The 14,531-nt window shown below is 42.6% G+C and overlaps 1 protein-coding gene across 19 annotated transcripts in view; it reads right to left on the bottom strand.

Moving 5' to 3' along the window:
* LOC135220788 (IQ motif and SEC7 domain-containing protein 1-like) overlaps positions 1-14,531 on the bottom strand; it is a 192,586-nt gene that overhangs the window by 70,113 nt on the left and 107,942 nt on the right. The window contains exon 1 of one of the 19 annotated variants that reach the window (XM_064258280.1): positions 3,807-3,865. The exons of the other annotated variants lie outside the window; for them this stretch is intronic. Within the exon in view, the coding sequence (XP_064114350.1) occupies positions 3,807-3,850 (44 nt within the window). The 5' untranslated portion in view covers positions 3,851-3,865. Of the gene's footprint in view, positions 1-3,806; positions 3,866-14,531 lie in introns of those variants that run through there. 19 annotated transcript variants of the gene reach the window in all.

The following is a 14,531-nucleotide window of genomic DNA, read 5'->3' as shown; positions in this document are numbered from 1 at the left end:
GACCATAGGTAATGCAGTGTTGATTTGTATGGGGTCAATGAAACACACAAAGAGAGGTCACTAAGACGAAGGACCCAGTTCACAACTGGCAGCTGAGTTTAAACAAGGAATCCTTCAATTGCTCTCCTGCCCCATGCAGCATAGCTCACACCTCTCACTAGTTATTATAATAATTTCCACGTGATAGTAAGGAATCTGAGAATTCTGAAGGTTGCTGGGAATTCCAGAGGCTTCTGGGGTTTCCGGGGACTTCAAGGCAAGTCATAAATGAGGCGATGTGTTTGAAGGCACTAGTTGCTTCAAGGTCCTGTGTTGTTGTAGATCAGTGCCTCTTACCTGCTACAAGGCAGATGATGGTGTAACAAAAATGAAAATATCAGCAGCAATACCGCTTGTCCCCACGGTCTCAGCATGTCGTCCTCAATGGCAACACTATATTTGCCTGATGGATGCAATTAACTTTGTGGCTCTTGCTTGTACCCGTTCTAGTCTATCTATGTCCTTTCTTAGTGTTGGTGCCCAAAACTGTACTGCAGATTTAAGATGTCTAACTACTGATGTGTAGAGCTGCAGCACCGTTTTCTTGTTTCTATATTTGAATTCTTATGTATCCCACTAGTTTCTGTGCCTTCTTTTCAGCTTTCATGCATTGTTTTGTGGATTTTAAGTCTTTGGTAATAATGACTCCAAGGTCTTCTCCTTGTTCTACACTATTTATATCATTCCCAAGCAGCATGTACGTAGTTTGCATGAGGGTTGCTTGTTCCTATTTGTAACACTTTACATTAACCAAGGTTAAAAGGCATTTGCCATCTTTTTGACCACTCTCATAATTTCCTTAGATCATTTCTTAAACTTTCCACTGTATCTGGGTGTTCTGCATTTACACCTAGTTTGGTGTCATCTGCAGAATTTGGCTATCCTGTTAGTTAAGCCTACATCAATGTCATTAATGTAAATAAAAAACAAGAGCGGACTAAGGACACAACATTGGGAATTGAATTGAATTTATAAAATTTGTGGCCATTTGCCACGCTTATCACATCTGCCCATTCTGATTCTACATCATTCATTACGACCATGCTTTCTATTAGTTAGCCACTCTTCGATCCAGTCTGCCATTTCTCCTACAATTCTTGAAGCTTTCACTTTTGTCAACAGTCTTGTGTGGAACTTTGTCAAATGCCTTTTGGAAATCCAAGTAGAGGACATCTATTGATCAACTACTGTACTAAATACCAAGTCCTTGATAGCACATTACAGCAATGTTTGTTGCACAGAGAGAGAGAGAGAGAGAGAGAGAGAGAGCCCTGTAAGGTATAATTATACAATTATTTTTTTGAAGTAACAAGCGTTTGAAAACACAATTTTCAGCCATTCGACTTTCATACTGATGCCAGCAGTTACACATGAATGCGTCAACCAACCTTTCACCTTAAATGAAATGGCCTGATCAAAGCCTTCCCTATTAGTTAAAAGCCAAATTTAACCTAAGGGAAGCATTCACGTATATATTAATCCTAGTTCCCTTTCGATCTGTATTAGACCTTCTGTTGTTTTAAAATACACGTCACTATGTTTGTTCTTAGCAGAAGTAACACGCATACATTATATGAAACATGAGCTCTTTTGCACAAAGCGCTCATGTTGTTTCATATAATGTAGAAGTGTTTCTTCTGCTAAGAACAACAGTGACGTGTATTTTTGACAGCTGTCAACGAAGGAAGTACTTTTTATAACTAAAAGGTCCAACACACACACACATATGTGTGTGTGTGTGTGTGTGTGTGTGTGTGTGTGTGTGTGTGTGTGTGTGTGTGTGTGTGTGTGTGTGTGTGTGTGTGTGTGTGTGTGCAAATAAATTCTCTGTTAAAACAGGATACATCTCAAGTATACAAGGTCTATTAAATCACTCTGGTTTAAAGCAAAGGACTTTATTTTGGTGGACTAACTTCCACCCTTATCAAGTGGTGAATAATAAAAGAGGTTGCATTGGCGAAATTCATAGTGGGAGATATGCCCTTAGGTGATGCCTGGGGTCACCGCTAAGCCGACGTTTGTTCTGTTAATTATCTTAATCCGCTTCATTGTTGCCTTAAGGAAGATGTCTATATAGTCAGTGTCCCAGTCTCCGCTGGAAAGGTTTATCCTATTATCTTGTTGCTTTATCGGTGAAGATTCTACCACCTGACATTTGTATCGACAGCTGCTCTTGTATAAAATTCGGAATGAGTTCCAATACATGGTATGGTTCGTGTTATTTAGGCGATGGAAAATCGCCGAACTATGTTGTCCAGATCTAACTGATCATTCATGATTTCAAAGGAAAATCTCTCTCGCAAAGATTAACGAGAAACGAAACTCTCGTGGAGATGATTTCTGAAAGGGTTGGGAATGCAGGAAGTGAATGATTTACAAACAAGAATATTCATAAATGAGCTTGATGGTGCATTATGCTGCACTGGAACCTGGCGCTGCCCTTCATGTCTCCCCTACCCTCCTGGTTTATAGGAGGAGGGTGGATGTGTCATGTCTCCCCTACCCTCCCAACCCCTTACCTTACCCGGCCGCCTTAACCCGACCGGGGGAGACAAACAAGACAGATCTACTCGGATTTTATTATTTTAGAAAATATAAAAAGGATCCACTTGGAATTTATCATTATAGAAAATATTTAAGTGGAAAAGACAAAATGTTGAAGGGAATTTGGTATTACAGTGAATATAATGGTATGAAAAGAAAAAGCTACAGATTATCTAATAATTGATTGAAATACAAGTGATATCAGACATATATAAGTTTAAGCCAGAGTCAGAAGTCAAATATGACAATGAATATATCTGAAAATAGAATACAATAAAAAGGAAGTAAGAAGGGCATATAATGGAAGGGATTACATGAATAAGCAAAAATTCCAGAATGGGGTCAGAATCAGTAAGCAACGGTACGCGTACGGGGGTTAGAAAGAGGAACGTAACCCGAAGAAAAAGGTGACTCACAGGAAGAAGCAGCATTGGAGGGACAGAAATATAACAGATGAAGATTCATTTATCAGCAAGCGAATCTCGTGATAAAAGACACAAATGGAGAGGTGCCGTATGAATAGAATGCAGGTTTTGCAACAGAGCCATACTTCAGAAGATATTTGCAATGATGAGAGAGGGAGAGAGATCTTTAAGATACCACAGAAAAATGGGTTCAAATGATTTTCAATGTGTTTCTCCAATAGATTACCCAGTGTGTAGTGAAGCTGGCAATTAAATAGACGAAGAATGGAACGTCACAGTGGTCTAAAAGTAAAACAAGACCTCCACAGGGTCATTGACACAAATTTCAAGCTTCCTAGGAACATGGTGTTCACCCGAAAGAAGTCACAAAAGTTAATGGGAAATACAGAAGGAAGAGATCAGTCAATAGAAAAAACAGATAAAATGATCTCTTCTTTCTGTATTTCCCATTAACTTTTGTTACTACTTTCGAATGAACACCATATTCTTTGGAAGCTTGATATTTAAGTCAATGGCCTTTGTGGTGGGCTTGTTCTACATGAATAGGGTTCACCTTCTGAGTAATAATAATATAATAAAAGGATGAAAGGTGAGCGGGTCGACAGTTGATTGTGAAATAGTTTTGAGAGAATTTAGAAAGTTAAGGGAAAAACACTGAATGTAACATACCAGAACTGGAAAAATCGGTAATCATTTTGAAACTACACTGGGAATCAATCCTTAAAGGGGGTGTAATACAGGTTTTCTGATAGTTTTCACTTCACTGACAAATTTTATGTTCAGATCCTTCCGACTGACCTAATACTGTGCTGTGAATGAAACACGAATGTTCTATAACTCATGATGCAGTGATGTGAGGTCACGTGGAGACACACGAGAGAAAAACGACAACCGAACACGGCACCACAATGCGCACACAGTAAGGATGATTTCATTTACTATCTCCAAGGATTTCATTCTGAAAAAAATACTGTCGTAAGAAATTCCAGCATAACGATATACTATCCAATAAAATCTTAGGATGCGAGCTGACAGTGACACAATGAGGAGAATGCTGAGGAAGCACGGTGCGTGTGGAAGGTGACAATGAAAGCAATCTGAGTTTATAATGACGAAAACAAAGCGAAAGTTAGAATACGTAGGCGGGAGAGTGACTGGTTTGGTGTAAAAGGGGGACTTACAGAAGTGGCACATGTCTTTGCAGTTGTTTAAACTTCCCATGGAAAAGTGGTGGAGAACCGAGATATGACACAGAAAGAACTGTACGTGAAGATGCAAAGTTGTCAGAGGCAGGAGCAGGTCATGAATGGAATTTGAGGTGGTTAAGTTTCTAGATGAAGCATTGGTGACTGGGTCAGTAAACACCTGAAGATGGAGAGGGAAATGTTAATAAGAATGAGGGAGAATGACAGACAGAGAGGTATAACACAGAGGAAGACAAAGTTGTAACCTTAAAAAGAAATTATATAGCCAACTATTATTATTATTATTATTATTATTATTATTATTATTATTATTTTTTTTTTTTTTTTTTTTTTTTTTTTTTTTTTTTTGTTTTTTTTTTTTTTTTTTTTTTTTTTTTTTTTTTTCCACTATCACAGTCCTCCAATTCGACTGGTGGTATTTATAGTGTGGGGTTCCGGTTGCATCCTGCCTCCTTAGGGAGTCCATCACTTTTCTTACTATGTGTGCCGTTTCTAGGATCACACTCTTCTGCATGAGACCTGGAGCTACTTCAGCCTCTAGTTTTTCTAGATTCCTTTTCAGGGATCTTGGGATCGTGCCTAGTGCTCCTATGATTATGGGTACGATTTCCACTGGCATATCCCATATCCTTCTTATTTCTATTTTCAGATCTTGATACTTATCCATTTTTTCCCTCTCTTTCTCTTCAACTCTGGTGTCCCATGGTATTGCGACATCAATGAGTGATATTTTCTTCTTGACTTTGTCAATCAACGTCACGTCTGGTCTATTTGCACGTATCACCCTATCCGTTCTGATACCATAGTCCCAGAGGATCTTTGCCTGATCGTTTTCTATCACTCCCTCAGGTTGGTGCTCGTACCACTTATTACTGCAAGGTAGCTGATGTTTCTTGCACAGGCTCCAGTGGAAAGGATCTTTACCATAATTTCCTCAGTCTACTCAGCTGTAAATGAGTACCTATCCTGATGGGGTAGGGTCCAGCTATGGGTTAAATAGCAAAACTCAGCATGATGGAAAGAAATGAAGGAATAAACGACAACGACGTAAATGGAACCTCTGGCAACAGAGGAGCTTCGTCCGGCAACCAGGTATTCAACCCAATTGAAGGGGAAGACGGTCAGGTACTTGGAGGTCGTCATCCAGCAACTGATCACCACAACGAAAGTAATTATTATTATTATTATTATTATTATTATTATTATTATTATTACTATACAAAGGATGAGCCCTATTCACATGGAACAAGCACACCAAAGCGGCCACTGACTTGAACATTCAAGAAGCTTGCATAGAATATTATGGCGATCGTTAGCAAGAATGAACAAAAAGTACTGGGAAATACAGAAACATGAGAAAATAGTAATTACGTATTTCATCAATAAATAGTTAAATATAAAAAAATAAAATACGCGATGAAGTGTTGCAGGGTAGTCATGCCAAGTCTCAGGATGGGTCCGTGATTGCTTGCATTCGAGCGGAAGTAGCTCCACACACGAAAGCACAGACTGGCCCCGTCAGCGGTAAAGATTCACCGAGGTTCACGGAATGCAGCCGCAAGGCGACGAGACACTTCGATTTTCTAGCACTGGGAGTACGTACCAAGGTCCAGGTACGTGCAGTACGCAGTACGTGAGTCTCCCAACACAAGAGCACTCGTCAGTCGCCAGGAAGTGGGCAGGAAGAAGAGTCGACTGTTCCCTCTACGTCTCCGCATCCCACAATTTTGGGATCTTGAAAAACATGACCGCCGTGTGAGGGACAGAATACAATACAGAATTTTAGCAAAACGCCAAGCGCTGCGACATATGAGGCCATTCAGCGCTGCAACAGAAATTGAGTGTAAGAAGGTTTGAGAGGAGTAACAGGAGGAAAACCTCGCAGTTGCACTATGAAACGATTTTCAGAAGAGAGCCGAAAGTAAGATTAGAGAAAGAGGAAATGAACAGAGGTACAGTCGAAGGAATAAAGGGGGTTGCAGCCATAATTATGGGGACCTAAGGAAGGGAGTAGTACTAATTTGGCACTTCAACAAATAAAGCACAACTCCACTATTGTATTGTTAATGAGACTCTCTCTCTCTCTCTCTCTAGACATTATACATACATACATACATACATATATATATATTACAACGGTGGTCAGTGACCAGCGTTCGCCAGTGCATTTTCAGGTGAGCGTGTTCCTCGCAGAAATGAAGTAGGATTTGTACATTAAGTAGAACTATACCAAAAGTGTTTTATATAAATATATATATAACCTTTGCTACCGTTCCACTTAACATACGAATCCTACTTCATTTCTGCAAGGATCACACTAACCTGAAAATACACAGGCGAACGCTGGTCACTGACCAAGGAGTTCTGTCAAAAACTGAAGTCAGGCCACTTTAATAGAAGTCAGAAGCCATGCATGCCATCTGAGTTCAATCACTGGGCACTGATCACTGTACCATTCTTAGTCCCATTGGGCTCGACGGAAATATTCTGGACAGCCAACCGAGTTCGTCAATGTAGATGTGTTTGGGCCACTGGGAGACATTCATGACTGAGAAGGTGCATGCACATAAAACATTTACATTTTGCTTTAATTAAAAGCCAACGATATATTTCATTTATTTACTTATCTTTTACCTACATTTTGGCCGCGTGATCTTACTTGTACATCTACGACTCCTCGTGGAAGACTAAACGTTTCTTGTTTTTCGAATGAAATGGAAAGGAATATACATAGTATAACATTCAGGCCGAAGGCCGCCACGGCCTGGCACCCAAGAGGCATTCAGTGCGCAATGGGAAACTGATATTAAAAAGGTCTTGCAAGGCGTAACAGGATGAAAACTTCGGATTTGCACTGAGTCAACTGCTAGAGAAGGACAGTTAGATTAAGGGAAGAGAATACGAACGGCGGTACATTAAAAGTAATAAAATTGTTTTTGGGAACTGTGGCGTTGACCAGTCAATCAGTTCACTTCTTTCACTCGGTTGTCGTATTTTCCTTTTGTTTGCAATTCCTTATTGTCAGTCCCGGCACAGCACATTTCATCATCTTCTAAGCTGATGTTAAGTACCATTCATCTCTGCTACTGATACTGATCACCATTTATCGGAGTTGACATTAGGCCTACTGTACAGCAGTGTCTTGACGCCAATATTCGTGAAATAAAATCCCACTGAAGAGGCAAAGAAGTGAAGTACAGAAATGACACTTCTCTGCTTGAATACAGAATACAAGCGTCATAAAAAGACGAAGAAAAATCCACGTGTGAACACTGGCAAAAAACAAAAATAACGATATTTGATTACTGTTCTGGCTTCCTCGAATCAGCCAAGACATTTTGAAGGATGAATCCTCTTGCAAGATGTTGCTGTGCAACAGCTGCAACCTCAAAAGTTCCAGAGCAAATGCACTGCATTACAACTCTCAAACAATTCTCCTGGGATTTGGCTATTTTATTTCTATTTCTATCAACTCATTTTTCATTATATCTTTTTCTTTTCAATACGTGATCTCTTCTTTTTGTATTTCCTATAATTTTCTTGTTCCATATGAAATAGGGATTCATATTCTCCATCATCATCATTATCATCATGATGATGATAATAATAATAATAATAATAATAATAATAATAATAATAATAATAATAATAATAATAATAATAATAATGAAAGTAATCGTCTTGTCTAGACCTATTCTATTATTATGAAAACTGATTTTTAGTCAAAGGAACTGAGTCAAGGATGTGTGGACCCCCCTGACCGACTTGAATCTGGGAAAAAATCTGAGAAAAAAATAACTTTGGTACAATAATTATGTAAAACTCTCCTCTAAAGCCACTTTCCACCCCAGCCACTCAAGGCTTCTTTAACCATAAGCATTCTTTTTCTCAGTTGTATAACCTATTATAAAAAAGTTATATAACAAATATATATGTGTATATATATTATATATATATATATATATGTGTGTGTGTGTGTGTGTGTGTGTGTGTGTGTGTGTGTGTGTGTGTGTGTGTGTGTGTGTGTGTGTGTGTTCATATAGACATATACATACATAATGTAACTAAGCATAAATTACCAATTAATATCGAAATAGCAAAACTCACATCCAATAATGTAAAGGTTCAAGTGTGACAGGCTGCCATGATGCATTAAGCAGGATTCGAAACTATGCCTTTAAGTGTTGTAACTATGAACGTGACATTAACCACCCGGCCATCAAGAAAGAGAGATTGATGTTAAACGGTGGCAAATATTAATATTAATATTAAGCATCCCTCCAGTCACCAATACCTTCCCCAATCTATTTATATTCCCACTTTGTAACAAAAATCTGCGCTCAGCTCCTGCTTCGTCTCCGCATGGTGACAAGAGTTCAAAGGCCCATACCAGCCAAACAACAATGAAATGTCACAAATTCTAAAAAGAATGAGAATATGCCTCCCCAACGGCCATGGTAAACTTAATAAACAACTTAATTAATTAATAAATAATAATAATAATAATAATAATAATAATAATAATAATAATAATAATAATAATAATAATAATAATAATAATAATAATAATAATAATAATAATAACAGCTGAAGTATGTCCACTGACATATCTTATTTTCAACCCAGTACTTGGCATCGTTTGCCATCTTATGTGGCTTCCTTCCTTCAACGACATTTGCCAAAATCGTATGATCATCACGAGAGAGAGAGAGAGAGAGAGAGAGAGAGAGAGAGAGAGAGAGAGAGAGAGAGATGAATATATGGAAAATTATGAAAAGAGGCATGTTAAAAAACGCCAGGCAAGTCATGATACCACGCCTCTCTCTCTCTCCTCAGAAAGCTCTGCTTTCCCTAACTGCAAGGGGTTTTATACATGAAGAATGACCACATAACACCTTACCACTGTTTTCCATTACCATAAATTGAATTTAGAATTTACGCCAAAGGCCAAGCACTGGGACCTACGGTATCATTCAGCGCTAAAAGAAAAATTGATAGTAAGAAGGTTTGAAAGGTGCAACAGGAAGAAAACCTCGCAATTGCACTATGAATCAATTGCTAAGGATTATTCGCAAATGCTGAAATTAGCAGTACAATATACATTAAATTTAATATATTAGACTTTCGATATGCCATACTAAACTATTCCTCTATCAGTATTCTTTTAGGGTCATCAAGTTAATTTGCTCATTGACTTAAACTGGTTAGCCTATATGCCAAGCCTTTTATAAGTTATGTTTTGACCCCATTCACGACAATCGAGTTTTATCTTCATTTACTTCTTATAAAGGAGTCCCTCTGGATACCAATGGTGCTACTGGGAGTCTCTCTCTGGGTAACAATGGTGATACTAAGAAAGTCCCTCTGGGTACCAGTGGTGCTACTGGGAGTGTTCCTCTAGGTACCAATGGTTGCCTATGGAGGAAGTCCCGGTTGGATACCCACTGGTAGTTACCTGGGGTGTTCCTCTGGGTACCACTGGTGTTACTGGGAGAGTCCCTCTGGATACCACTGGTGTTACTGGGAGAGTCCCTCTGGATACCACTGGTGTTACTGGGAGAGTCCCTCTGGATACCACTGGTGTTACTGGGAGAGTCCCTCTGGGTACCACTGGTGTTACTGGGAGAGTCCCTCTGGGTACCACTGGTGTTACTGGGAGGAGTCCCTCTGGTACCACGGTGTTACCTGGAAGTCCCTCTGGGTAACACTGGTTGCTACTGGAGAGTCCCTCTGGGTGACCAATGATGTTACCCTGGGAGAGTCCCTCTGGGAGGTACCAATGGGTTTGTTAAATGGAGAGTCCCTTCTGGATACCACTGTTACTGCGGAGAGTCCCTCTGGGATACCACTGGGTACTGGGAGAGTCCCTCTGGGTACCAATGGTGCTACTGGGAGAGTCCCTCTGGGTACCAATGGTGGTACTGGGAGAGTCCCTCTGGGTACCAGTGGTGCTACTGGGAGTGTTCCTCTAGGTACCAATGGTGCTACTGGGAGAGTCCCTCTGGATACCACTGGTGTTACTGGGAGAGTCCCTCTGGGTACCACTGGTGTTTTCTGGGAGAGTCCCTCTGGGTACCACTGGTGTTACTGGGGGAGTCCCTCTGGGTACCACTGGTGCTACCGGGAGTTTCCCTCTGGGTACCAATGGTGCTACTGGGAGAGTCCCTCTGGGTACCAATGGTGTTACTGGGAGAGGACCTCCGGGTACCAATGGTGCTAATGGGAGAGGTCCTCCGGGTAACCACTGGGTGGCCTCTGAGAGACCTCCAGGTACCATGGTGCTACTGAGAGATGGACCTCCGGTACATGGTGGCACTGGGAGAGGACCTCCGGTACAATGGTGCTACATACTGGGAGAGGAGGACCTCCGGGTACCAATGGTGCTACTGGGAGAGGACCTCCGGTACCATGGTGCTACTGAGAGAGGACTCCTGGTACCAATGGTGCTACTGGGAGACCTCCGGGTACCAATGGTGCTACTGGGAGAGGACCTCCGGGTACCAATGGTGCTACTGGGAGAGGACCTCCGGGTACCAATGGTGCTACTGGGAGAGGACCTCCGGGTACCAATGGTGCTTACTGGGTAGGAGGACCTCCGGGTACCAATGGTGCTACTGGTGGGAGAGGACTCCGAGTACCAATGGTGCTACTGGGAGAGGACCTCCGGGTACCAATGGTTCTACTGGGAGAGGACCTCCGAGTACCAATGGTGCTACTGGGAGAGGACCTCCGAGTACCAATGGTGCTACTGGGAGAGGACCTCCGGGTACCAATGGTGCTACTGGGAGAGGACCTCCGGGTACCAATGGTGCTACTGGGAGAGGACCTCCGGGTACCAATGGTGCTACTGGGAGAGGACCTCCGGGTACCAATGGTGCTACTGGGAGAGGACCTCCGGGTACCAATGGTGCTACTGGGAGAGGACCTCCGGGTACCAATGGTGCTACTGGGAGAGGACCTCCTGGTACCAATGGTGCTACAGGGAGAGGTCCTCCGAGTACCAATGGTGCTACTGGGAGAGGTCCTCCGGGTACCAATGGTGCTACTGGAAGAGGTCCTCTGAGTACCAATGGTGTTACTGGGAGAGTTCCTCAAGGTACCAATGGTGCTACTGGGAGAGTTTCTCTGGGTACCAATGGTGCTACAGGGAGAGTTCCTCTGGGTACCAAAGGTACTAATGGGAGAGTTCCTCTGGATGCCAGTGGTGTTACGGGGCGAATTCCTCTGGGTACCAATGGTGCTACTGGGAGAGGTCCTCTGGGTACCTATGGTGCTACTGGAAGAGGTCCTCTGGGTACCAATGGTGCTACTGGGAGAGGTCCTCTGGGTACCAATGGTGTTACTGGGAGAGTTCTTCAAGGTACCAATGGTGCTACAGGGAGAGTTCCTCTGGGTACCAAAGGTGCTAATGGGAGAGTTCCTCTGGATGCCAGTGGTGTTACGGGGCGAATTCCTCTGGGTACCAATGGTGTTACTGGGAGAGGTCCTCTGGGTACCAATGGTGCTACTGGAAGAGGTCCTCTGGGTACCAATGGTGCTACGGGGAGAGGTCCTCTGGGTACCAATGCTGCTACTGGGAGAGGTCCTCTGGGTACCAATGGTGCTACAGGGAGAGTTCCTCTGGATGCCAGTGGTGTTACAGGGCGAGTTCCTCTGGGTAGTACTCTGTGTTCCAATGGTGCTACTGGGAGAGTTCCTCTGGGTACCAATGGTGCTTCTGGGAGAGGTCCTCTGGGTACCAATGGTGCTACAGGGAGAGTTCCTCTGGGTACCAATGCTGCTACTGGGAGAGTTCCTCTGGGTACCAATGGTGCTACTGGGAGAGTTCCTCTGGGTACCAATGGTGCTACTGGGAGTTCCTCTGGGTACCAATGGTGCTACTGGGAGAGTTCCTCTGGGTACCAATGGTGCTACTGGGAGAGTTCCTCTGGGTACCAATGGTGCTACTGGGAGAGTTCCTCTGGGTACCAATGGTGCTACTGGGAGAGTTCCTCTGGGTACCAATGGTGCTACTGGAGAGTTCCTCTGGGTACCAATGGTGCTACTGGGAGAGTTCCTCTGGGTACCAATGGTGCTACTGGGAGAGTTCCTCTGGGTACCAATGGTGCTACTGGGAGAGTTCCTCTGGGTACCAATGGTGCTTCTGGGAGAGGTCCTCTGGGTACCAATGGTGCTAATGGGAGAGTTCCTCTGGGTACCAATGGTGCTTCTGGGAGAGGTCCTCTGGGTACCAATGGTGCTAATGGGAGAGTTCCTCTGGGTACCAATGGTGCTACGGGGAGAGTTCCTCTGGGTACCAAAGGTGCTACAGGGAGAGTTCCTCTGGATGCCAGTGGTGTTACGGGGCGAGTTCCTCTGGGTACTAATCTGCGTTCCAATGGTGCTACTGGGAGAGTTCCTCTGGGTACCAATGGTGTTACTGGGCGAGGTCCTATGGGTACCCCTTTACCACTTTCATTACAGGGAGTTTCTCAGTTCATATCAACATGAGCTAACAGTCAGAAGAACATTGAAAATCCCGACATATGAATCAAAGTAAGTGCAATGACATTTAATTACTTTCGATATTTAGTGCAATTACTTGACTGGAAAACATGGGTTCAATAAATTCGTCTTTTTGGTGTCTGTGAAGAACACAAGAAACAAATGCAAATAAGAGAACTGCTAGAAAATTTTCGGAGATTTTGAAAATGGCTAAAAGGGTCTTCCATACAGCTTTTTAAATTATACAAAAAAGCCACTTAGTTTATATTTTTTTAATTGAAAGTATAGCAACTTTTTCTTGATGATTTTCTACACATTTTTAGTTACGACAAAATTCTGATTTTAATTACTTTGCGCGCGCGCGCGCGCGTGTGTGTGAGAGAGAGAGAGAGAGAGAGAGAGAGTAGCTAATCCCTCGTGCAACTCCGACGTTTTCAACCATCTACTGGTTCTCTCTCTTTTGGATGAGAACACCCCTTCTTTCTCGGGAACAAGAGGGCTACCTGTCCTCATGGCATCATCACTCAACTTACAACAACATGGCTCGCTAGCTCTTTCTATCTCACTTCCGGCTACAACCAAAATAAAAAAAAGAAAGCAAGCCTTTCATCTTAGATGCCTTCATTTATTGAGGACGCCACTCATTCAAGGATAACTCTCTCTCTCTCTCTCTCTCTCTCTCTCTCTCTCTCTCTCTCTCTCTCTCTCTCTCTCTCTCTCTCATGTCTAGATTGTTCTTTAAATGAGCGATGCTTCTTTTCCCCGACAAGAATGCAAGAGGTTAGACACGAGACTTACGTAAGACATAACACAGTCAGCAAACATACGCAAGACACATTCTTCAGTCTACCGTTCCTTGCACCAAGATTCCAACACAATACACCGATTTCTAGAATGAAAGAAATGATACGAGTAAAATCTCAGGATAATATTATCTGCCCTTCTCCCGTATCAAGTCCAACCACATATGTATATACCGACCCAACCACAGATCCAAGACCTCGGCAACATCGGGTTGGCGACCATACTCAAACAAAGGCTTCGTTTTCTCCCGATCTGAAATAACCAACACGGAAATACCCTATGCAGCATTATGAGGCGTTAAAACTCAGTGGGGCAGACTTAGGAAAGCATTTCCTCTTTAGTTCATGATCAGATATTTACATTTAACAACATACTATATATATAGTTTATGCAAGATTTCAAAAATCCACACACGCATTTCTAATCTCAGAAATGATTCAGTTAGCGGGGAAAAAAGGATAAGCATTGCGAAAGCCTCTGACAAAGCGATACAAAAATCTGTGTGCGTGTTGTCAGGGATATTGCAATCAATGAGCTCCTCTTCAACACGGGATTCATGGCAAACTTTTTCTTTCTTGATCACTCTTCATTCAGAAACGCTATCAAAAACGACCTCCTCGCGTCGAAGAAGTTCAGTACAGAATTATATTTCTGCAGCATGCTGCATTCCCTACTCTCGAGGACCCGTTTCTTGACTAAATGTACTGTGCGTGTCAACATCTGGTGATAAAAAATGAAAAGTAAAAAATAAAATTATACATTCAAATCTTAACCTGATGGATGAAGGGCTGCAGCATTGGGGGAAGTGGGATGGGGAGGGGGATAACAAGTCAATTTAGCGAGGGAGGGCTGACAGAGATGCAGGTAAAAATAATATGCAGGGGAAGCAGGCAGGCACACGAAAGCTGCTCTTCTCACTTGCCCGGTGTCCCTGCCGCTACTCCCTTCCTGACTCACCCTGATCAATTGACACATCGGAAGCCACGGAAAACCCCAAAGAGAGAGAGAGAGAGAGAGAGAGAGAGAGAGA

This window comes from Macrobrachium nipponense, chromosome 2, assembly GCF_015104395.2.
Source record: "Macrobrachium nipponense isolate FS-2020 chromosome 2, ASM1510439v2, whole genome shotgun sequence".
NCBI lineage: Eukaryota > Metazoa > Arthropoda > Malacostraca > Decapoda > Palaemonidae > Macrobrachium > Macrobrachium nipponense.
This window is presented reverse-complemented; position numbering and strand designations above follow the sequence as displayed.